This window comes from Notamacropus eugenii, chromosome 7, assembly GCF_028372415.1.
Source record: "Notamacropus eugenii isolate mMacEug1 chromosome 7, mMacEug1.pri_v2, whole genome shotgun sequence".
Lineage (NCBI taxonomy): Eukaryota > Metazoa > Chordata > Mammalia > Diprotodontia > Macropodidae > Notamacropus > Notamacropus eugenii.
Window position 1 is genome coordinate 32,834,926 of NC_092878.1, and position 21,389 is coordinate 32,856,314.

Sequence of the window (21,389 nt, forward strand, 5' to 3'; positions counted from 1 at the left end):
GAGAGGTTAAGTGATCTGTCCAAGGTCACAAGAGGTAGAACTGGGGACTGAGTCCAGATTTGGTGCAGTGTGGAGCACTGGTCCTAAGACAAAGGAAAACTGAACTCTAGTGCTGGTTCCAAGACCGATTAGGTGGACAGCCTGAAGCAAAGTCACCTCACTTCTCTGAGCCTGGGTTTACTTCTCTGTAAAATGGGAAAAATATATTTATACTCCCTACCTAAAAGGATGTTGCGAGGAAAGCATTTTGTAAATATTTATATCAGTGTGAGTCATAATTCCTATTCCCACCTTCCAAAACTGATGTCATGTTTATTTTAAGCCAGAACCTTCTTAACCCTTTGCCTTAAGGAAGAATAAAAACTTTGTGATGAAAAAAGAAAAAGGACAGAATTCCTCCTCTGTTGAAAAAAATCCATCTTCCTTGAGAACTATTGGATCTGCGGAACCCATATTTTTAACTCCAACTTGAGCAAAAGCCCAGCCAGAAGTCTAAATTTAAAACCAGCCTCCAACTCCCTTCTCTCTCTTTCTAATGTGTATAATGCCACTCATAGACAGATGTTCTTCTGAGACCAGAGAGGTTCTGTTACTTCCTCAAAGGTCACATAGGAAGTATGTGACAGAACCAGATCCCCACCCAGCACTCTTCACATCGTACGCTGCTGACTCTTATGCTGTAGAACAAAAACTCCCAGAACTTACAGAAAAACAATTCAAATAACGACACATTTGTAAATAACCTTAGGGGAATTCCATCTTCCACAGGACTCTCTCTTTCATTCATCACATGGATCTGTTATGCTTCTAGGAAGCTAGGAGTTGAAATCACAGAGAGGCAAATTTATACTCAATGTCAGGAAAAAACTTCCTAACATCTACCAGGGGTGGGGAACCCGTGTCCTCAAGGCCACATGTGGTCCTCTAGGTCCTCAAAAGTGGCCCTTTGACTGAACCTAAACTTCACAGAACATATCTCCTTTGTTCTGTAAAACTTGGACTCAATCAACAGACTGTACCTGAGGACCTAGAAGGCCACATGTGGCCATGAGGCTGCAGGTTCCCCGCCCCTGACTTAGACCTATCCAAGCAGGGAATGGGTTACCTCAGGAAGTAATGAATTCTCTCCCATTAGAAGTCTTCAAGGACTGCTTGTAGTAAGAGTTTGGGCTATTTAATTCTCAAATTCAGTGACTCTATAAATGTTCCTGTCATTAATATTATTCGTAACACTGTTATTAATGTTACTATTAATACTACCGATACTTGGCGCTCTTCTGAGCCCAAATGCAAGACGTATAAAAAACATCACCACTGTCCTCAAGGGCCGACCACCCACCTGCTGCTGCACATGGCCTGTATATCGTTCAATGAACTCTGTAAAGCGAATATAGTCCGTGCCAAGGCGGCAGAGTCGATTCAGGACGCTGGTTTCACTCGGATGGAGAAACGGAAAGTCCTGTGACACCAACAAAAGTGGTAACAACATTAAGGACACAGATGCCTCTGATTCATTTGACTCCCACCCTAAGGATACTCCAAATGCTTTACAATAATGACAGGATGTTTTTCTCCAAATGTTTTATGATGACATTTTTTTCTCCTCATTCTGCCTTTTGTGAGGTGTATTTATCAGAAGAGTTCTGTAAAATATAACTATTTGCACATTACTGGCATCTTTTTAAAGTGATTATAACAAATTCATCATAGACTATAAAAAACTGAGTTTTTTTTGTTCATGTAAATATCACTTAAAAAGAAAATGGTGTTTATTTTTTAAATGTAAAATTTCAATTAACAAGCATTTATTTTCTTTCTCTCCTTCTCTCTCATTAAAAAGAAAAAAAGAAAAACAAAACCCCTGTAATAAATGTGTATAGTTGGGCCAAACAAATTCTTGTACTGTCTAGGTCTAAAAAATGTCTCATTCTACATTTTGAATCCATCACCTGAATGGACTTTCATAATCTGGAAGGAGGTCAAGGAAGCTATGTAATAAGCAATTACCTTTTCCTTCCTAATCCCTTCAGCCTTGCCATCTCTAACATTCCACCAATGAATAAACACTTACCAAGCACCTTCTGTGTGCCCAGGACTGTGCTAGTTGTAGGGGATATGAAGAGGCACACCAACATATGCATATGAAAACTTAAAAAAAAAAAAACTACTCGAGACAATGCAAGGCAATTGTATGAAGAAATTAAACAAAAAAGTAAGAGAATTCTCCTCTTCTCAAACCCTATCACTTCACTAAATACCAAAGATGAGAAAGTCTATAAATAAGACAACTTTCTAAGTTGCTAAAATTGGAAAGTTTAGGGAAAAAATCCACCCAAACCACAGGTTAAATACAAAAAAATTCAAAAAGAAGAGGAAGAACAGCGCCGACTCCTTCTCCTTGGCTGAGCTCTTCAATTTCACGACCACTTTCTGAGCACCTCTGGGACAGGCACGGTGAGCAACAGAGGAAAAATGCAGCTGCATCTGCTCTTAAGGAGTTTACATCATACTGAGCAATACAGATAAGTAAATACAAAATGTATAAAAAGTCATGGGGGAAGGGTATCAACAAATGGGAAATGGGAAGAGGCATCTTATCTTCTGAGCTGAAGCTTGAAGAGAGCGGGGTCCCAAGAGGCAAAATGAAAAAGGAAAGCCTTTTAGGCATGGGGCACAGCATGGGTAAAGGCATGGAGAGAGGAGATGGGGTGCTCTCTACTAAGAATAAATAGAACCCAGTACAGATGGAACATTTAGTATATAAAGGAAAGTAATATGTAACCCTAGTGTAAAAAAAAGCTGGAGCCAAACTGGGAAGGGCTTTAAGTGTCTCTGATCCCTTCCCCTCCTCCCCAAAAAAAGTCTGAATTTTTTTCCAGTGCCAAAAAATCACCATTGAAACTCCTTGAGCAGAGGAATGACAAGATCATACATATGCTTTAAGAACATTACTTTGGTAGCTCTGTGGAGGGTGGACTGAAGAAGAGGAGACCAGATGCAAGGAGAACAATTAGAAAGTTATTCCAATTTCAAGGCATACACTGGTGAATTTGCATTTGATTTTAGAGGCAACAGGGAGCCATTAAAGCTTCATGAGCAGAAGAGTAGCATGGTTAAACCTATTCTTTAAGGATATGACTTTGGCATAAAAAGAACAGACTGAAAAAAGGGAGGGAGTGCAAATCAGAGGTTACTACAATAGTCCAGGTGAAAGGTGATGAGGACCACAAGTAGGAAGGCTCCCATGAGAGGAGAGAAAAGAACGTAGGTGAGAATGTCATGGAGGCAGAAGAGGTATGACTTACCAACAGATTGATCCCTGGGGGACGAAAAGGCTAAAGGAAGAATGAAGGATGACTCAGAGTTTCAGTTGTTTAACGGATAGTTGGAGACGTGGCACCAGAGCTCAGGACTGAGATGAGGGCTATCTGCCAAGAGATAATAGTTGGTCCCACGGGAACAAGAGGTGAACACCGTAAAAGAGTAGAGGTAAAGGAGAAGAGGGTCCAGGACCCAGCACTGTGGTGCTCCCACCCAGGGACAGTGCTTACGGGAGGATATGGATGAAGATCCTGCAAAGAGACTGAGAAGGATGGGTAGAGCAGAGAGGAAGAGAAGTATGAAAGAACAATGTCATACAAATCCAGAGATGGGAAAGTCAGAAAGAGGAGGCAGAGAAGTCAAGAATGATGAGGACTGAGAAAAGACCACTGGAATTAATAATACAGAGATCACTGGTAACCTTATACACAGTAACTTTAGCCAAGTGGTGAGGACAGAAGCAAGGATGCAGGAGGTTGAAAAACATGTGGGAAATGAGAAAGTAGAAGCAATGAGTGCAGACAGCTTTTTCTAGAAGTTTAACAGAAAACAGCTGGCATGTTTATGGGGCATCATGGAAAGAGCCGGTGGACAGGGAGAGATTAGAAATTTGGGAGAGTAAAGAGATATCTGAAAGAGCAAGTTCCCAGAGGAGATAGGAGAGGAGGTGATCAAAGGTTTTAGTAGAATAGTGCTTCTTCATTTTTACTGTGTCATGGACTCCTTTGGCAGATCATGTCTGGTGAAGGCCAAAGACCCCTTTTTCAGAAAAGTTTGTAAATATGCAAAAATAAAAAGCATGAGATTGCCAAAAGAACTAATTATATTGAAAATGTTATCAAACTGTTAAAAAAAAAAAAACCAAGTTCAAGGAATCTCTGACGTAGAGGATTTGGCATTAGTGAAGAGAAGGGCCATGTCTTCTTCCTTGACTAATGCAAAGGAGAGGATAACACCGAGATGATTTGAAGTACATAACAGAGTATATTAGCAAGCACCCTAGCACACCCAGGATGGCCTGCTAGCACAGGTTCTTTGATCTGCTTTTAAAGGAAAGACTGCTCAAAAAGGGGTTAACAATCCTACTTTAATTACATTCACTAGTTCAGGGGAAAAGTCAGCACCCTGAACTTGGAGAAAATGCAAGCAGAGAAATTAGCACAAAGACATACAGAACTCCAACAGTCTGGGTAAAGCAATATTGCTGTACACTTTATGTACATCACTGGATTGAGGGAGCACAGCCATCAGAGCAGTCAGGGTGTGGGGCGGAGATGTGTGGGCTCCGAACATATGGCTACTCAGAATCTCCACCAGGAAATCAAAGAAATCCAAAGATCCTTCTTATGAGTGGACCCCCAAAGCAAATGCCTACTCCCAGAATATATAACAAAGACTTGGCATCTGATTGGCTGAGTGCTCAGGAGCTTGAAGGTGCCCCAGCACTTAATTAGAAACTCCCTGTAGCCAGGGCTCTATGTGTCTATTAATGGTCAAAGAAGATCTTCAAATTCCCTTAACATTCCACAGAGGAGAAGAGGAAGCTCATGATGAACAGTCCTGAACTGTGAGTGAAGTGTGAGTTGAGACCTGCTGTCTAGAGAGAGCAGGGAAGGGGTGGGAGACAAGTACAACAGAAGGTCAATCAGGGAAGAGAACTGGCAAGCAGAAGTGAAGGCCAAGTCAAGATTAAGTAATATCCATTTGTGGAAGACCTAATTAGCAGTGCTGGGACTTCCTCTAGCAGCATTCATTAGCATGCAAGTAGGAGCAGATAATCAATCAGCAAGTATTTATTAAGTTCTCATTATAGGCTTGGCATTGTGCTAGGCAAAGAAAAATCGTCCTTTTCCTCAAGGATCTAAGTACTCCACTGCGGAGATACGACATATTTGCAAGCAAGTCAATACAGAACGTACACAATACAATTTTTCAAGGGGAGAACTAGCAGCTGCGGGCCGGCGCCTCATGGAGGAGATGGCACCTAAGGGCCTCCAGGAAGAGGGCACAGCCTGTGACAGGCACAAGGAGGGGAAAGGGAATTGCATGGGCTCAGTTTGGCTGCAAGGGAGTGCGTCAAGGGTACTCATGTCTAATCGATCACTCCGGAGTTAGACTGTGAGGGTATACTCCATGCCCGGTGGAGAAGTCTGAGCCTAGAGCCCAGCCAGAGCTAGGAATGCTCCTTGGGCAGGGGAGGGAAATGGTCAGGTCCATGTTTTAGAAGGGAACCCCGGGGAGGATGCATTCAGGAGGCGGCTTGGGTGTGAGAGGCAGAGGCAGGACTCGCTGATAGACACGGAGGCTAAGGGAGAAGGACAGGGAAGGCTGGATCTGGGCTGGGGGAGACGGAGCTTTGGACAGGAACCGGGAAGTCAGCAGGAGGAAAAGGAGATTCAGGGATGGAGAGGAGGGCTTTTTGGACACGTGGAGTTTGAATTTCTTATAAAACACCTGGTTTAAAATACCTAACGGGCAGGGTGTGAGGTGTCTATGCAGGGAAAGAGACTAAGGCTGCATATCCAGGCAGGATGCCATCCGCGTGGGGAAGATAACGAGGTCCCTGAGAAAGGAGAGGGCACAGGCACACCTGCATCCGGGGAGCTGAGGAGTGGTCACATACGTAGGCAAAAGTCGGGTGGGGGGAAATTAAGTATTACAAACTGAGAGAGGAGTGTCCGGGAGCTGGGGGCTGGGGGGGGGCGTAAAACGTCAAATACTGAAGCGAGGACTTGCCAATAAAGAGACCATTAGTAACCTGAAGAGTCTAGTTTCGTTGAATGATGGGGTCAAGAGACAGACTGCAGAGGGTCAGGAACGAAGAGGGCGCAGCGCGGGCAGCTTCTCCCAGCAGGGGGTCCAAGGGAGAAGAGGCTCGTAGGAGGGGCTGCACGGTCAGAGCCTCTGGAGGGGGGCTCGGGTCAAAGGGCAGCCTGAGCCTGGCAGGGGACCCCTGCTGTGAGGCGGCCAAGGCGGGGGCGGACCTCGGACCTCGGAGAAGTCTGACCCGCCTGCTTCATTTCTTAATTCTTACAGACCGGGCTGGTTACCGTAAAACACAGCGCAGGGTCCGCAATCACCTTGGACCGTCTTGGGGTTCCTAGGCAGACGCTGCAGCTGCTTGCCCTTTCCTTCTCTAGCTTATTTTACAGATGAGGAAACTGAGGCAGGCAGGGTGAAGTGACACAATTCTCCCTCGGCCATTCATTCTCTTCAGCCCTCTCGCGCAGACCCCGGTCGTGGCCCCGCCCCTCTACCCCAGCCCGCGCCAGAGCCCCGGGAGCCGACCCCCTCCCGCCCTTTTCCAGGCTCCGCCCCCTCATTAGCGGCTCCCAGGCCAAGCCCCGCCCCCCGCTCCTCCACCGCAGGCCCCGCAGTCCGTCCACGCTCCCTACTCCCAGGGTCCCGCCCCTCTGACCGCCTTACCCCGCCCCCCCCAGGTCCCGCCCCGGCCCTAAACACTGGCACTCTTAACTCCGCCCCTTGCTTTCCCCGTCAGGTGGAGTTCCAATTAGCGCTCCCTTCAGGGTGGGCCGTACCTGGAGGCCGCTCCGCTTGTTCCAGGTGAAGATGGCACCCGGGTACCCGCTCAAGGCCAAGAGCAGCTCGTGGATCATCCCCACGGCGGGCAGCGGGCCGCTGAGGCAGCGTCCGCCGGCGCGAGCTCCCCCGGCCGTCGGGGGAGGAGCGCTGCTCCAGCCGCTGTGCGCAAGGCCCGCTGGGAAGTGTAGTTCCGGCCGAATCAACTAGCCGGGAAAGACAGTTCCTTCGAGGAAGAGAAAAAGGCACCGGCCAGCGCGAGGGCTTCCTTTTCCCTGCCAATGGAATCCCGGAAGCGTTCACGTAGCTTGGTCGGAGCGACCACGTTCGCTTCTAGTCCACCGAGCTCTCTGGGAGACGTAGTCCAGGCAGCGGCCTTGGCGCACGCGCCCTAAGGTCCTCGGTGTCTCCCGCGCGGACTTCCGGTTTGGGAGCCGGTCTGGGAGGCTGCAGAGCCGGGCCGGGGCCGGAGCGGGAGCGGGTGAGGCCCTCCGGGAGGCGGGGACCGGACTCGGTTCGCGGGGAGCGGTGGGAGGGGGCGGGGGTGGAGAGGAGCGGACAGATGGAGGAGGCAGGCCGGGACAGGGGTGCCTGGGGCTCCCCTCAGCCCAATCAGTGACCGTCTGGAAAGGACGGGACGACGCCAAGAGTGACCCGGCCGGAGGGAGCCGAGACAAAGAGACCGAAGCCCGGGCGCCCTGTCCTTTCCCGAACCCCGATCTCCCTCCCTCCGCCAGGCTCCGGGACACCCCAGGTCCTCTCCGCAGGGTCTTGTCCCCCGTGTAGAAGCGCTCCCCCGTCGGCTGTCACCCCCAGCTCACGGTGACCCCCAGGGCCCACCCGGCCCTCCCCTGTCGTGCCCGTTACGGGCCGGGACCCCGAGGTTCCCCAAACTAGAGGAAAACAAAGACCACACGTTCCTGCATCCATTGTTGCCTGGGGAGGTGGTGAAAGTGGAGCGGAGAGGGCGGGGCAGGCGCGGAGGGCTCTGGGAAGGGCTCGGATCGGGCGGGGGGCGGGCCGTGAGGGCCCCCTGCTGGGTGCTGGGTGCTGGGCCGCTGGCCCCTCCCGCCGCCTGGCAGCCGTTAGGATCCAGACCCCCCGGTGCTGTGGAGGTGCGGTCAGTACACGCGGTTCGCTGCTTCAGGCCGCAGAGGCAGCTTCGGGGCAGCCCCGCTCCCGTCCCTAACCCTGGCTTCTGCTCCCAGTCCAGCTGGTTCCTTCAGGCTGGCCCTGGGACGGCCTTGGATGAATGGGCGCCCCCTGGGACCCTCCCATTCCTCTGTGCCCAGGGAGAAGCTCCTCCCGCAGGTCCCCAAAGACAGAGAGGAGGCCGGGGGAAGCCCCGGCTGCCACACCTCCGTCTGATGTCAGACTGCCTCCTCTGTGAACGATGGCCAAGTCCGCTCTGAGAGGCGATGTGGGGAACTCGGAGACCTTCCGACAGCGGTTCCGGAGATTCCACTACCAGGAGGTGGCTGGGCCCCGGGAAGCTTTCAGCCAGCTCTGGGAGCTGTGCTGTAGGTGGTTACGGCCAGAGGTTCGGACCAAGGAGCAAATCCTGGAGACCCTGGTGCTGGAGCAATTCCTGGCCGTCCTGCCTGGGGAGAGTCAGCCCTGGGTACAGGAGCATCGTCCAGAGAGCGGAGAGGAAGCCGTGACCCTGGTAGAAGATTTGGAGAGAGAACCCAAGAGGCCGGAGTGCCCGGTGAGGAGCGGGGGATTCCGAAAGCAGGGTGAGGGACCACACGACAGGAGAAGTGGGGGTACAACAGGGCCCTTTGGCTCTCTGTACGATGGGTATTATTTCTGCCACGGAAACCAGTGACAGGTGACCGTTTGGCTGATCCTCCATCTACTATGCCAAAATGTCTCAGCAGTTTCTTGTACCGGGAATAAAAGGAGGGCATTGTTTTGAACTTCTTTACCAAATTTAGCATCTTGATCTCCCCTTTCTCAAGCTCTTTGCTGCCTGGGGAGTGGGATGTGTGGTTCTGCCCCTGTGGGATGATCTCCTTTGATTTCAAGTATTTATCCTTGGAAACCCACCCTAATCTAGCTTTTCATTGAGAACTAACGGGTATTCTGTCTAGGTCGCTGTCCCTGTGAAAGGGCAGGAAGTTCGAGCAGAGAAGGTGACACCTCTAAGATCACCTCTGCAGTTACCAAGTGTTCAGCAGGAAGCAGGGGAGTCCCAGCCCAAGGCTGTGGCCAAGAAAGAATGGGCAAGTTGCCCAGAACTAAGGCCCCAGAAACAACTTAACCTAAAAGAGAAGCTCAGACCTCATCAAAGGACTGGTAAGAATACAGGTTCATTTAGGGAAAAGAGGGAGACACTTTAGGTTAGAGAGCTGACAATGAATGAGTGAGGCACTCTCAGGAGACTTTGGGATGTTTTAGAATGAAGTAGCCATTAGGGATCGCCAGAAGTTCACCCTCTACCTCCTTGAAGTACCACACTTAACCTACTCACCTCAGTGATCTTTTTTTTTTTTTTTTTTATAAATTACCCTAAATGTTTTCAAAGGCATTTTTTGCAGAATTTAGCAACTTATTTTCTTTTGTTTCATCTATGTAAAAATAGTATTAATTCACCTTTATCAATATATAATCCTTTTCTGTTTTTTAGGATTTTTTAGGGTTTTTAGGGTTTTCCCCTCCAAGTTGAATTTTTCCTCAAGGTTTCCATTTCCCTGAATCTTTATTTTTGCTACTTTTCTCTGGAACCACCAGTTCCAGTGTTCCACATCTAGTTTGTGAAGCCCAAAATGGACCATATTTTTTTGAGAGTCTGATAAGTACAGGTTTGGCAGAACATCCTAAAGTTCTTATATGTTGTATTCATTCCCTTATATAACTCCCATTGTTGTGCTTAGGTAATAATTTATATCACCTGGTAAATTTTCATGCTGCCTCAATTTTTTTTGTTGTTGCCCTTGTGCCAGTTGGTCATTCTTTACCTTTGAATTATATAGCTTGTTTTTCTTCCTTGTACTCTATTGAACTATATCCTGTTTCTTTTTAATCACCTCTCCAGCTTAAGGCTATTTCAGCATCTCATTCTTTCCCACAGGTTGCTAGCAGATGTTTGCTAGCCACAACCAACTTGGTGTCACTTGTAGGCTTAAAATTGGCGTTCCTTAGACATTTAAGGCACGTATGAAAATATGAAGTAGCATTTTGGTTTATTTGTTGCACTACACAGTTGAAAAATGAATAATTTGACCATCTACTGTGGGTTTTTGTATTGGGTGAGGCACCGTGAAACACAAAGTGTATGTTCACAGTATTTTGCTCTCAAGGAGCTTGTGTTCCAGTTGAAAATCAAAGGTTATATGAAACAGTAGCAAACAATCTGGTTGTTTGCTACTGTATGGTTAAGAGAAGGAAGAGGCTAGAAAAGATAGGAAAAGCTTTCTTGGAATAGGTGGGGCTTTAAGGAGAGTTAATACTAGGCAGAAAGGAGAAATGAAGACATTTCAAGTGAGAGGAACAATAAGAGAGAAGAAACTGAGGCAGGGAAGATCATGCTGTGTTCTTGGAACAGGAAGGAGATTAAATTGCTTTAACTGGAGAAGGAATATTGGAGTAGTAGAAAAATAGGTTGGATTGGTGTGTTCGGGTGAGACTATCTCACTGCTCAGTCTGGTGAAGTGGGATGGATCCCAACCATGGGTGACATTGCCATTCTGCTGACTAGGGAGGGCCTCTCCGACACATGGCTCTGGGCCCCGGGCTACTGGGTGTTCTTGAGTTCTTTCCCTTTGCTGTGGGCCCTAAGGCGCTGCAGTCCATATCTGGGAAAGGAACCTGAGGGAGGGGAGCGGGGCTATTGGGACCTGAGTGAGGGAATGAGCTACAAGTACCCTCTGGCAGCCTTCCTGGCGCTTCTCCCTATGGCCCCTGGCGAACTTCTGCACCCAGCTCCACTGCTGGCCTGTCCGAAGCTTACACGTTCTCCTCGATTTAAACTGGGGGGACCTCAGGATCCGGTACCCAAACGGAATCATGGACAGTTCCTTATACACCCGAAGCAGTGATATCCTTTTCCCCACTATGCTGGCTAAGCTGGGGCCTTCCCGGAGTTAGGGACGGCTGCTCCGGCTCCATTATGTTTGGGCCCAGCCCTTGGTAGCAGCTGCAGTAACAACCATTTCCCTTATGGTTCCTCAAGGTGACTAAGGTGGGGCTGCTCTCCACCTGGCCCTCCCTGCTGGCTGTCCTGAGCCTGCCAGGATCCTGGTGGTCAGTCCTCTGCCTGCAGCCATTGGCCTGACCTAACACACTGCCCACTGGCAAGCCAGCTGCTGCCGTGCGGGGCTCTTCCTCTGACTGGCATTCCTGGGCAGCATTCTCAACGGATGCTGCCAGGCTTTCAACGAGGTGCCCCCGGATGTGGGGGCTTACAGTGCCAGGGATTGGGTAGCTATGGGGAGCAGCCAGGCCCGTTTTCTGGCCCCACTTCCTCTGGAGCCGAAGAACCTTCCTCCCACGCTGGAGGGATTGGTACAGCCTGTGCCAGGTCCTCCGGGTCTCCTGCCTGGCGCGTAAAAGGCAGAACTTTTTAAGGCCCTCAAACCCGGCCCTCCACTTCTCTGAGAAGGCTGGCAAGTGGCTGCTTTTGCTGAGCAGAGATCTTTGCTGGCCTTTCATTGCTCTGTGGCATTGTGGGACCTGGACGCCTGATGCTCTGCCCAGGGCCCTGCTGCGTCACCCAGCCCCCGCCCCAGGGCCCCGCTGGCAAAACAAGTCAATTGTTAGGAAGTTCTTCTTTCTATTAAAGTGAAATCTGCTTCCTTGTAATTTTTGTTCGTGGTTCCATGTTCTGTTGTCCAGGACCAACTCAGTGTGGTGCAGTAGAAAGAGTCCTGGATGGAGAGTCAGAGGACCTGAGTTCAAATTCCCACCTATGCTATGCATCTCTTGGGGCAAGTAATTTTGCTTCTCTGGGCCTCAGTTTCCTCATCTGTAAAATGAAGGCTCCAAATTGTGGCCCTTTGGAAACTTTCAGAAGTTTAAGGCAACCATTCCTTTGTCTCCTCAATCTTCTCTAGGCTTTACATTCCAGTTCCTTTAATCTTTAGAAGGCATGGTTTCAAGTCTCCTCACTTCCTTGATCAACCCCTTCTTAGGGGCTCAGTGCTTAGAACTGGATGCAATGCTCCATATGTTGTCTGAATCAGCCAGAGAAGGGCAGGGCCACCTACCACCGCCTTGCCTTTGAATATTAATAAAGACCAAAATTGCATTTGATTTTGCTGTTGCATTGCCACATCATACTTATTGACTTGTATGGAGTTTTTGATCCATCAGATCCTCCAGATTTTTTTCACTTTAATTGCTATATATCCACATGTCTCCTGCCCTATACTTGATAGCTGTGTTTTTAAGCCCAAATAGAGGACTTTTATCTTTAATATATTTTTCCACATATACAAAGGTTTTTTTTTTTAATTAATCTATGATTATATTATAGAGAGGCACTACAATGAAAATCTGACTTTAACACTGGAAGAACCTGAGCTCAAGTCCAGCCTCTGGCCCATATTGGCTGAGTGACCCCTGGAAAGTCATTTAAATCAATGTTCTGGGCAACTCTGAAACTATATATTGGAGAGTATTGACTTGCATCGTTAGAGGGACTTCCTTATCTAGGAGCTCCCTATCCCAATGAAAGCACAGACCTGTACCATATCCCTCTCATGATTATATTTTCACCTTGTTAGCTTCAGTTGATCCATACTCATTTGGATCACTGGTCTGTTATTTAGTGTATTAGCTGCTGCTCCTAGCTATGTATCATCTGAAAATTTAAATGCATGCCACCTATATCTTTATTCCACTAAATCACTGGGAAAATTTTGAATAGATTAGAGCTAGATTAGGATCTAGCTTCATTCCATCATAGCCCTTTTCCCTTCAGTCTGACATCAATCAATCCATTCATCACCACACTTTGGGTCTGGTTAGTCAGCCAGTTCTGAATTCACCTAACTATGCCGTTAGCCAGTCCACATTTTGCCATCTTGCCCAAAAGAGTATTATAAAAGGCTTTGTTAATCAAGATATACTATGTTCAAATCCTTGACAACAAAAAGAAATAAGGTTCATTTGACTTCCCTTGTTCTTATTACACCCATGCAGGATCACAGTGATCACCTCTTCCCTTTCTAAACACTCACAAACCTTGAATTTTACCAGAATTTGCTGTCAAGCTTAGTAACCTAAAGTTTCAATTGCCTACCATTCCCTTTTTTTGAAAACCACACAGCCCCCTTTCTCCTTGTGACCGATTGATAGTTGGTTCCTCCTTTTTTTGCAGGGGACAATAGACTCCATGATGCTGAGCGCTGTCTTGTACAACATGGTGTTTTATGGACTCTATCATCTGCTCATAGTCCTCGGACTCCAGACCGAGTTTCAGAAGCAGATATTTAGAGGTTGCTCCATGGAGTGATGGAACAGCTGGGCATTGCTAGGCCCCATGTAGAATATGCGGCTCATCAGGCTATGAATCTTGTGGGTCCACAGAGCATTGAAGGTACTATGTTTTATCCCTTCTTGGTTTTGCTTTGTCTTTTATTAATTGACTTAAAAAAAACCCTATTACATCCTCTTTGGTCCTTTCCCACTATTTCCCTTTTCTAGGCTTTGTATACCCACATATAAAGGAGGGATTTGCTCCCTATCATAATGTCTTAACTGTAAAATGGGGATAATAACGGCACTTGCTGCACTGGCTTGTTGTGTAGATTAAAAGAGAGAATATTTGTAAAGTGCTTAGCACAGTTGCTGGAACAAAGGAAATGCTTAATAAATGTTTCCTTTCAGTTCTTCTCACCCAGTAATCCAGAAGGCTATGTTTGGGATTGACTAAATGCATGCACTTATATCAGTAACTTGGTACTGGTGTTGATTTAGGTATACTTACCCATTTCCATTAGGCTCCTTTGACTGCATTATACTTCAGTAAATATCTGTATCTTTGTAAAAGCAGGAAATGCCTGGTTAGTCACCCCCGCCGTTGTCATGGAGAAAAGGTTCATGTGACTTTCAGAGTTTCCATTAATATCTTGGATCCTAATTATATGTGTACTGATGGAGAGTTAGTAGCTCACCTGGAAATTAAAAATGAGAGTTTATTCAATTTTCTTTTTAACCAGCTTTTCTAAACAGGAAAATAAACTAACAATCTGACATTTTTTACCAGTTTACTCTTCTCCTACCCTTTCTCCAGTTTTATGTCTTGTAATAATTGTTGTTGTTTGACCAAGACAGAGTGATATCTTGACTTTTGGACGTAGTAAAGAGCATGCTGTTTCCTAACTCTGTCCTTATTCTGTCAATCAATATTGTACTCACTTCAGTGTCAGAAATTCTGGGTTTGAATCTTGACTCTTCCAGTTGCCAACAATGTTACATAAATTCTCTGAGTCTCAGTTTCTTGATCTGTAAAATGAGATTGGTCATATTTGTACAAGTTACTTGAAAAGATTACTGTTAAAATCCCATGAGTTAGTTTTTGTAAAGGTATCGTTCATCCTTCTTTCTCGAAAAGGACCAATGAATGACATGACAAGTGTGGTGTCTTGACTTGCATGTAAATTGGATTGAAGTGAGGCAGAGCTTGGCAAAGTCATCAGCTTCACTCTCTCCTCCAGTCCAGAGGCAAAATAAAAGTCAAGATGACTGGAAATACTGTAGTCTCTGCTTTCATGGGGCTTACAGTGTGGCCAATATTAGTTGCCAGGCCAAGCTTCTGTTGCTTGGTAAAGCCCTTTGTCAATGATACAGCACTATAAAAATGTGAACCTATTTTAATTGTAATTGATTAAAGAACCAAGAATCTCATGATTATGTTCCCAACACAAAGCTGTAAAGGGAATTTCTTTAGATGTTAATCTTCCTTTTTCATGAACTACCATTTTTTGGGGGCTGACTTGTAATTTCAGTGGTGTTGGGGGCTACCAATGCAGATTGGCATCTGTTTGTCACAACTTATAGTCTCAGAGAGTTGTCTGAAGAGTTTGTGACTTTACCCAGAGTCACGCAACTCTTAGGTTTCAGAGGCAAGACTTACACCTAGATTGTCTTTTTGTTTTGTTTTCACTTTCCTTTGTATCATTCACTGTTAACACAGTACCTGGCATAGGTCAGGAACTTAATAACTGCTTGTTTACTTCCTGACTCCAAATGCAACTCTCAGTTCACTTCATCATACCACTGTCTAGTGCTATCAAATGCAAAAAATGTTCCCATGGAAAAATATTCCATTCTGAATTGAGTAAAAACTTGTAGTTCGGTAAAGGTGGTGTCCATGAAACCATCTGGGGTTTTCTTGGCACAGATGCTGGAGTGTGGTTTGCCATTTTCCTTCTCCAGCTCATTTTAAAGAAGAGGAAACCGAGGCAAACAGAGTTAAGTGACTTATCCAGGGTCACACTGGTAGTAAATGTCTGAGGCTGGATTTGAACTCAGAAGATGAGTCCTCTGTTCACTGTGCCAATTAGCTTCCCAACTAATGTAGTTATACAGCCTGTATTTCACATACACAGAACTCAGAACTCTGTTCTCTTCATTAAAATCTAAGTTCTTTGAGGGCAATGACTCTTTTGTCCTTTGCATTATCAGCTTTAATATCCTGGGAAGCACTTGATAAATGCTAGTTGATTGATTGACCCACCTTTGCTGAGGGATACTACTTATTTCAAAAGGCTCACGATTTCTTCACTCCACTAATGTAAATTGCAACTTCTCCATGTCCTAATAGACACTTGTCATGAACTCCTGTGGCTGAAAACACCCATTTTGTGGTGGCCATCCATTAAGACCTTCACCATCAGGTCTACCTCAGGACAGGTTGGCTGGCCTTGTACTAAGCTGACCTGCTGTATGCCTATACAGTCCTATAGAACAACAAGTTATAGAGCTTGGTTTCCTATTATGTCAATGACACAAATTCGTGCATCTCTTTTTCTCAGCCCTGGTTCCATTAAGTATTGATTCTACTTTTGTCTGAACCTTCATCATTATGAATTTATTATATACTACCTTATTACCTCATTGTCCTGGCAAGGGAAGGTCTCCGATGATGTTGGGCAGACCCCTGTGGAGGAGATGTGCTGGGAGGACATGGGCAGTAATCACAGCATGACGAGGTGTGTATTCATTGTAATCTGTACCATTGGAGAGGGTACCCCCATGAATGAGAATCGTGCAACTCTTCCAGGTGAATGTCAGAGTTGGGGGGAGACCTTCAGAATCCTATAGTCTCGGAAACAAGTCACAGTTCAGATTGCACAGATCTGATAAATATTATATATTTATATTTATATAAATAATATTTAGGTAGTCCTATGCATAAAAAGTATTCTACTCTTTTAAATTTGGGGGAAAAGAAATAAGCATTTAAATAGTACTAAAGTAAAAAGATGAGCGTTTTAAACCTAAACATGTAATTGAAGTTTGAGGCCAGTGATCTCATGCCCATATTGTACAGTTGAGGAAATTGAGACGCAGAGACTTGTCTAAGGTTACACACCTAATAAATAACTGAGTCGGGACTAGAACCTACCTCTTCTGTGGTTGATTCTAGCGTTCTTTCTGTTGCCTGTCATTGTCTGCTCAACTTGTCTAAACCTAAATTCATCATCTTCCTTCACTGCATTAAATCGGTTCCCTTTTCTCCTTATCCAAAGCATCACTGTTCTTGCAGTCTTTGAAGCTTGAAACTTTTGAGTAATTTTGGGAGCTTTTTCTCTTTCATTTCTCACATCCAATCATTCACTATGTTTTGTCCATTTTTTCCTTTGAGAATAGATTTGTCCCTTCCTCTTCATTCCCAATACCAACACCCATGTCCAAGGAAGGAAGGAAGGAAGGAAGGAAGAAAACAACTTTTTTATTAAGCCCTTACTGTGTGCCAGGCACTGTGTGCTTTGCAAATATTATTTCATTTGATCCTACTAACAATCCTGGAGAAATAGGTCTATTATTATTCCCATTTCACAGTTGAGGAAACTGAGGCAGACAGAGGTTAAGTGATTTGGCCAGGGTTACGCAGCTGGTAAATGTCTGAGGTCACATTTGAATTCAGGTCTTCCTGACTCTATCCTCTATCACCTGGCTGCCTCATTATTTCGATTCCTATTACTGTAATGGCCTCCTAATTGGCTTTCCTGCCTCTAGTCTTTTCCCCTGGCTTCTTCCTTCCTCCCTGCCCCCAATCCATTTTACGTACCGTTGCCAGATGAATCCTCTAAAACACTTTGAAGCAAATTACTCCTCACAGAATTGGTGACAGGATCAAATGAAGTGATACTCAAAGCATTTGTAACCACCAAGACCTACATAAATGTGTGGGATTATTATAATGTCAAGATTATCAACAACCTACAGTGTACCATGTCAAAGCTGAATTCCTCTGCCGAGTTTTCTAAGCTCTTCGAGCATCCAGCCTTTCCCTACTTCTTATACTACACAACGCGATCTTGTCACATCACAGTCAATCCATTTTTCATACGCTTATGCTTAGAGTTTAAATAATATGTAATTGCTTTATGATAAACGTTTAATGATGTTCATCATGGCATTGTCAGATGAGAATATGCAAATTACAGGGGAAAGTGAAATTGGAACCATTTGGATAACAGTATCCAAATGAACTGACCCTGGCGTCCCTACAAAACTCATCTAAAAATATCCCTGAAACACATAGCTTCAGTGCTGTGCCATATGCCAGGGTCAGTTAATATGCCCAGCTGGAATGTTGTCATTTTTGTTACTTATTCTTCAAAATTCTCTTCCCCACTTAATTTTCTTTCTTCTGACAACATTTTTCTTTCCACTCTGAAAGGAAGAGTAAAGTCACCTTCATTATTAGGTCACTTTATCAAAGTTATGTGATTTTGTGGAAACTCAACAGTTCTCATCAACAGGAAGAAATCTGGGAGAAGCAACATGTGGCAATGGAAAGTTATAGAACCTGAGCTTGAAAGCTTTTGCAGAATGTCTTGTGTAACCTTTGACAAATTATTTAAACTTCTGTACCTCCATTTCTTCAAATGTAAAATGAGGGGATTGGGAGAGAATGCCCAAGGTTCCTTCCATGGTCCTGTTAGGGAAGCTTAGAGAGTTACATATCCTTAAATGACTTGTGTGTGGTCATGTCAAAGGCAGCATACAAACCCAGTTCTTTCTGACTCCTCTATACCAAGGTTCCTTCCATTGCTCCCATCTTCCTCAAAAAACACAATTGATTTAATTCGACATTGTTACAGTTGAGTTCATTCTATTTTTCACAGATGACTGGGGGTAGGAAAAGTGGAATGAAGGGAGTGGACTGCATGGCTCCTCTGGTGCCTTCCAGCCCAAATTCTATGGTCTTCTGAGCAGTGTTTGGTGAGAGGCAAACCATGGCATCGTGAGAAGCTAGTCTTAGAGTCAGGAAGTTCTAGGTTTAAATCCTGATTTTGTCACACATACACTGGTCTGTGACTGTGTAAATAACAACCTCTCAGTCTCCTCTCAGTATATAAGACTACAAATTGGAGAACATATGCCAGTGTGTACCGGTAGAAGGAGTTTCCTTACTAGGAACTTCCTCTATTCATGAAAGCAATGTTCTGGACCAAAAAAATATTTTAATCTACTACTCTCAAAAAAGAAAATCATGCAGTTCAAGATAGGAAGAAGTCATTTTTCTGCTCAGTTTAAAAAACAAAACTGTCAGTCTATTTCACAGAGAGTTTAGAAAATGTCTTATTATGAGCTTAGTGTCATAGAAATGCCCTTTGATCTTGGCCATTTTATGACTGTCATCACCATAGTAACAAGGTATGCTAGTTGCCTTTACCTAGTGGAGCTACGAGAAGATATGGCGGCTTTCCCATTCACTCAGCAAGGAGTCCTCCAGGGTACAGGTGTCTGGAAGAAACCATATTGGTCCTTTTCCTTGTGAATTGTCTCACACAATTCACAAGCTCTGGAGAGCTCTATTTCCACATCAGTCAAAGACTAAGGAATTTCTGTTCCTTGAATGTCTTGTAAGGAACCTCTGTCAAAGTTGGCTGTAAGCCAACCTTCAAAATTACATTTTGTTGGTACAGCCACAGTCAGCTAACATTTATTAAGTACCTACCGTGTGCCAGGCACTAAGCACTGCTTTAACATAAGACACATGGAGTAATGAGTAAAAGGAAACATTCAGTCATATGTTCTAATACCTTGTCAATCACTTCCAGACAGTTTTTGATCTCCAAATGGTTTTCCCTCAATACCCACCACCATTTTCTTTTTTTCAGGCCAACCCTCTTTCCTTCTATACTATACCTTATGTTTCTTTAGAGGTTTTCTCCCATGAAATCCAAAGGCATTTGTAGCTATTAATTCATTGATTCTCACAATGTCCATGTCAAGCAGGTGGGAGGTCAATGTCACGCCATATTATTTCCCAAGTTAATGCATTTAAAAGTATATTGTTGTTATTCAGTTGGATGGGATTGTTTCCCCCCCCCCCCCGAATTCTTCATATTCCTCATTTCTTGTTGATGTTCAGTTGTGTTTGACTGTTCGGGACTCCATTTGGGATTTTTGTGAGAAAGATATTGGAGGAGTTTGCCATTTTCTTCTCCAGCTCATTTTACAGATGAGGAAACAGGATTAAGTAACTTGCCCAGGACCACACTGCTAGTGTCTGAGGCCAGATTTGAACTCAGGGAGATGAGTCTTCGTGACTCCAGGACCAACACTACCCACTGCATCACCTAGTTTCACTGTAGGGCATATATACCAAAGGGAGGTAAATTAAGTCAAACAAAAAAAATCAATAAGGATTTATTAAGTGCTTATTATCTGCTGGGGATACAAAGAAAGGCAAAAAGTAGTCTCTGCTATTGAGTAGTACATAACCTAGTGGAGGAAACAATATACAAACAACTGTCTACAAGTAAATAAATATGATAAATTGTAGGTAATCTCAGAAGGAAGGCGCTGGTAACAAGGGAGCCGGGCAAAGGCTTCTTGCAGAAAGTTGAGACTTGAAGGAATTGGGGGATGCTGGGAGGCAGAGAAAGGGAAGGAGTCATGGGGGACAGCCAGGGAAGGTGCATGGAGCTGGGAGGTGGAGTGTTTTGTTAAAAAAAACCCAAAAAACCTCAGCAAGATGGGCATTGTCCTTGAACTGTAGGACAGATGGAGAGAAGGAGACTAGAAAGACAGGAAAGGGCCAGGTTATGAAAAATGCTTTCTTTATGGTCCATTAAATTTGCTATTTCTTAAAAAAAAGTTTTTATTGAGGTCTTTTTCTACCACATCACCATGGTTTCCCCTAGTATCCTTTCCCCTCTCCCTTCCAGAGGAACAAAGGAAGGAAATATGCTGGGGTTTTTGAATATAATAAAGAAAATAACCAAAAAAAAAATCAACGTAACAGATCAATACCTTGAAAAAGTCTGAAAATGTGCAACATACAGTTCTTATGTACCTCTATGGCCAAGATCAAAAAACATTTCTGTTACACTAAGGATTTGGATTAGATGACTTCTGGGCTCTCTGAGCCTATGAACCTCTCCAGACTTGGTCCTGGCCTTCAAATGACAGATGTGTAGTCATATCTGCTAGATTTCTTTTTTAAGGACCATACCTTAAACCCAAATCACTCTGGCTCTCATTAACTGTCCCACCATAGGTTCCAGCTCAAGTCTCATTTGGTCTTTGGGCTCTGATGGCTCTGAGTGAGTATAAATTGCAATGGTCTCTGTTTTGGCCAGAAACCCTGACAGTCTTCCCCTCCCAAATTGATTTTTTTTGCTTTGGGTAGGTAAAAGTGGCCTTTCTTTGCCTCATTTCTCACCTAGCTTTAATCACTGAATGGATGTTGCTTGAGTCAGAGACCTGGGAAAGACCTTAGCTTAAAAAAGGCCAAGGTCTCCTATTGCATTGGGGCCATCCCTAGTCTTCCTGATCTATATCTTGCCACTTGCACCCAGATGTCTCTGGAGGGGAGAGAGAGGCTGGTTATTTTGTACAGCCCTGCCCCAGTTAACAATTCACTTGCAAGTCATGATGTCATGGTTGTCTTTAAGAATGAAAGACAATCAACCTACTACGTTAAGCTCTGGCAATACAAACACGATGAATGAAATAATCCCTCTTCTCAAAAAGTTTATGCTCTAATGAGAGAGACAACAAATACACACACACATATAGACACATATATACATACATACTGAAAATAATAAAGAGAATGAAAACAAAGTAGTTTAATATAAAGTAGAGAGGGAGGGGTGGTGGTGCTAGAATGTGGAAAGACCATGTGAAAGGTCTTCAGCGATGTCTTGAAGGAAGAGAGGAATTTTGTAATGTAGAGATAAGTAGGTATTATATTCCAGGCATGAAGGATAACCATGAAGGAGAAGGAGATCATTGTGAGGAATAAAGTGGCCTCAATTTTCCAGGCAAAGTATGGGAGGCTTGAGAGAAGAAAAGGTTTGGAATAGCTTCTCTGGAATTGTGAGTTGGGAATTCAG

General features: G+C 44.9%; 1 protein-coding gene and 2 pseudogenes across 1 annotated transcript in view; 1 reads left to right on the forward strand and 2 right to left on the reverse strand.

Annotated features, from left to right (window-relative positions):
• Positions 1 to 7,298, reverse strand: part of LOC140513832 (gamma-tubulin complex component 4) — a 28,955-nt gene extending 21,657 nt beyond the window's left edge. Inside the window, exons 1-2 of the mRNA XM_072623838.1 lie at positions 6,862 to 7,298; positions 1,340 to 1,469 (exon numbers count right to left, since the gene is read on the reverse strand). Of these exons, the coding sequence (XP_072479939.1) occupies positions 1,340 to 1,469; positions 6,862 to 6,938 (207 nt within the window). The 5' untranslated portion in view covers positions 6,939 to 7,298. The remainder of the gene's footprint in view (positions 1 to 1,339; positions 1,470 to 6,861) is intronic.
• Positions 7,299 to 7,380: 82 nt separating this feature from the next.
• Positions 7,381 to 21,389, forward strand: part of LOC140513793 (uncharacterized) — a 66,343-nt pseudogene continuing 52,334 nt past the window's right edge.
• Positions 10,030 to 11,698, reverse strand: LOC140513795 (sentrin-specific protease 5-like; annotated as a pseudogene).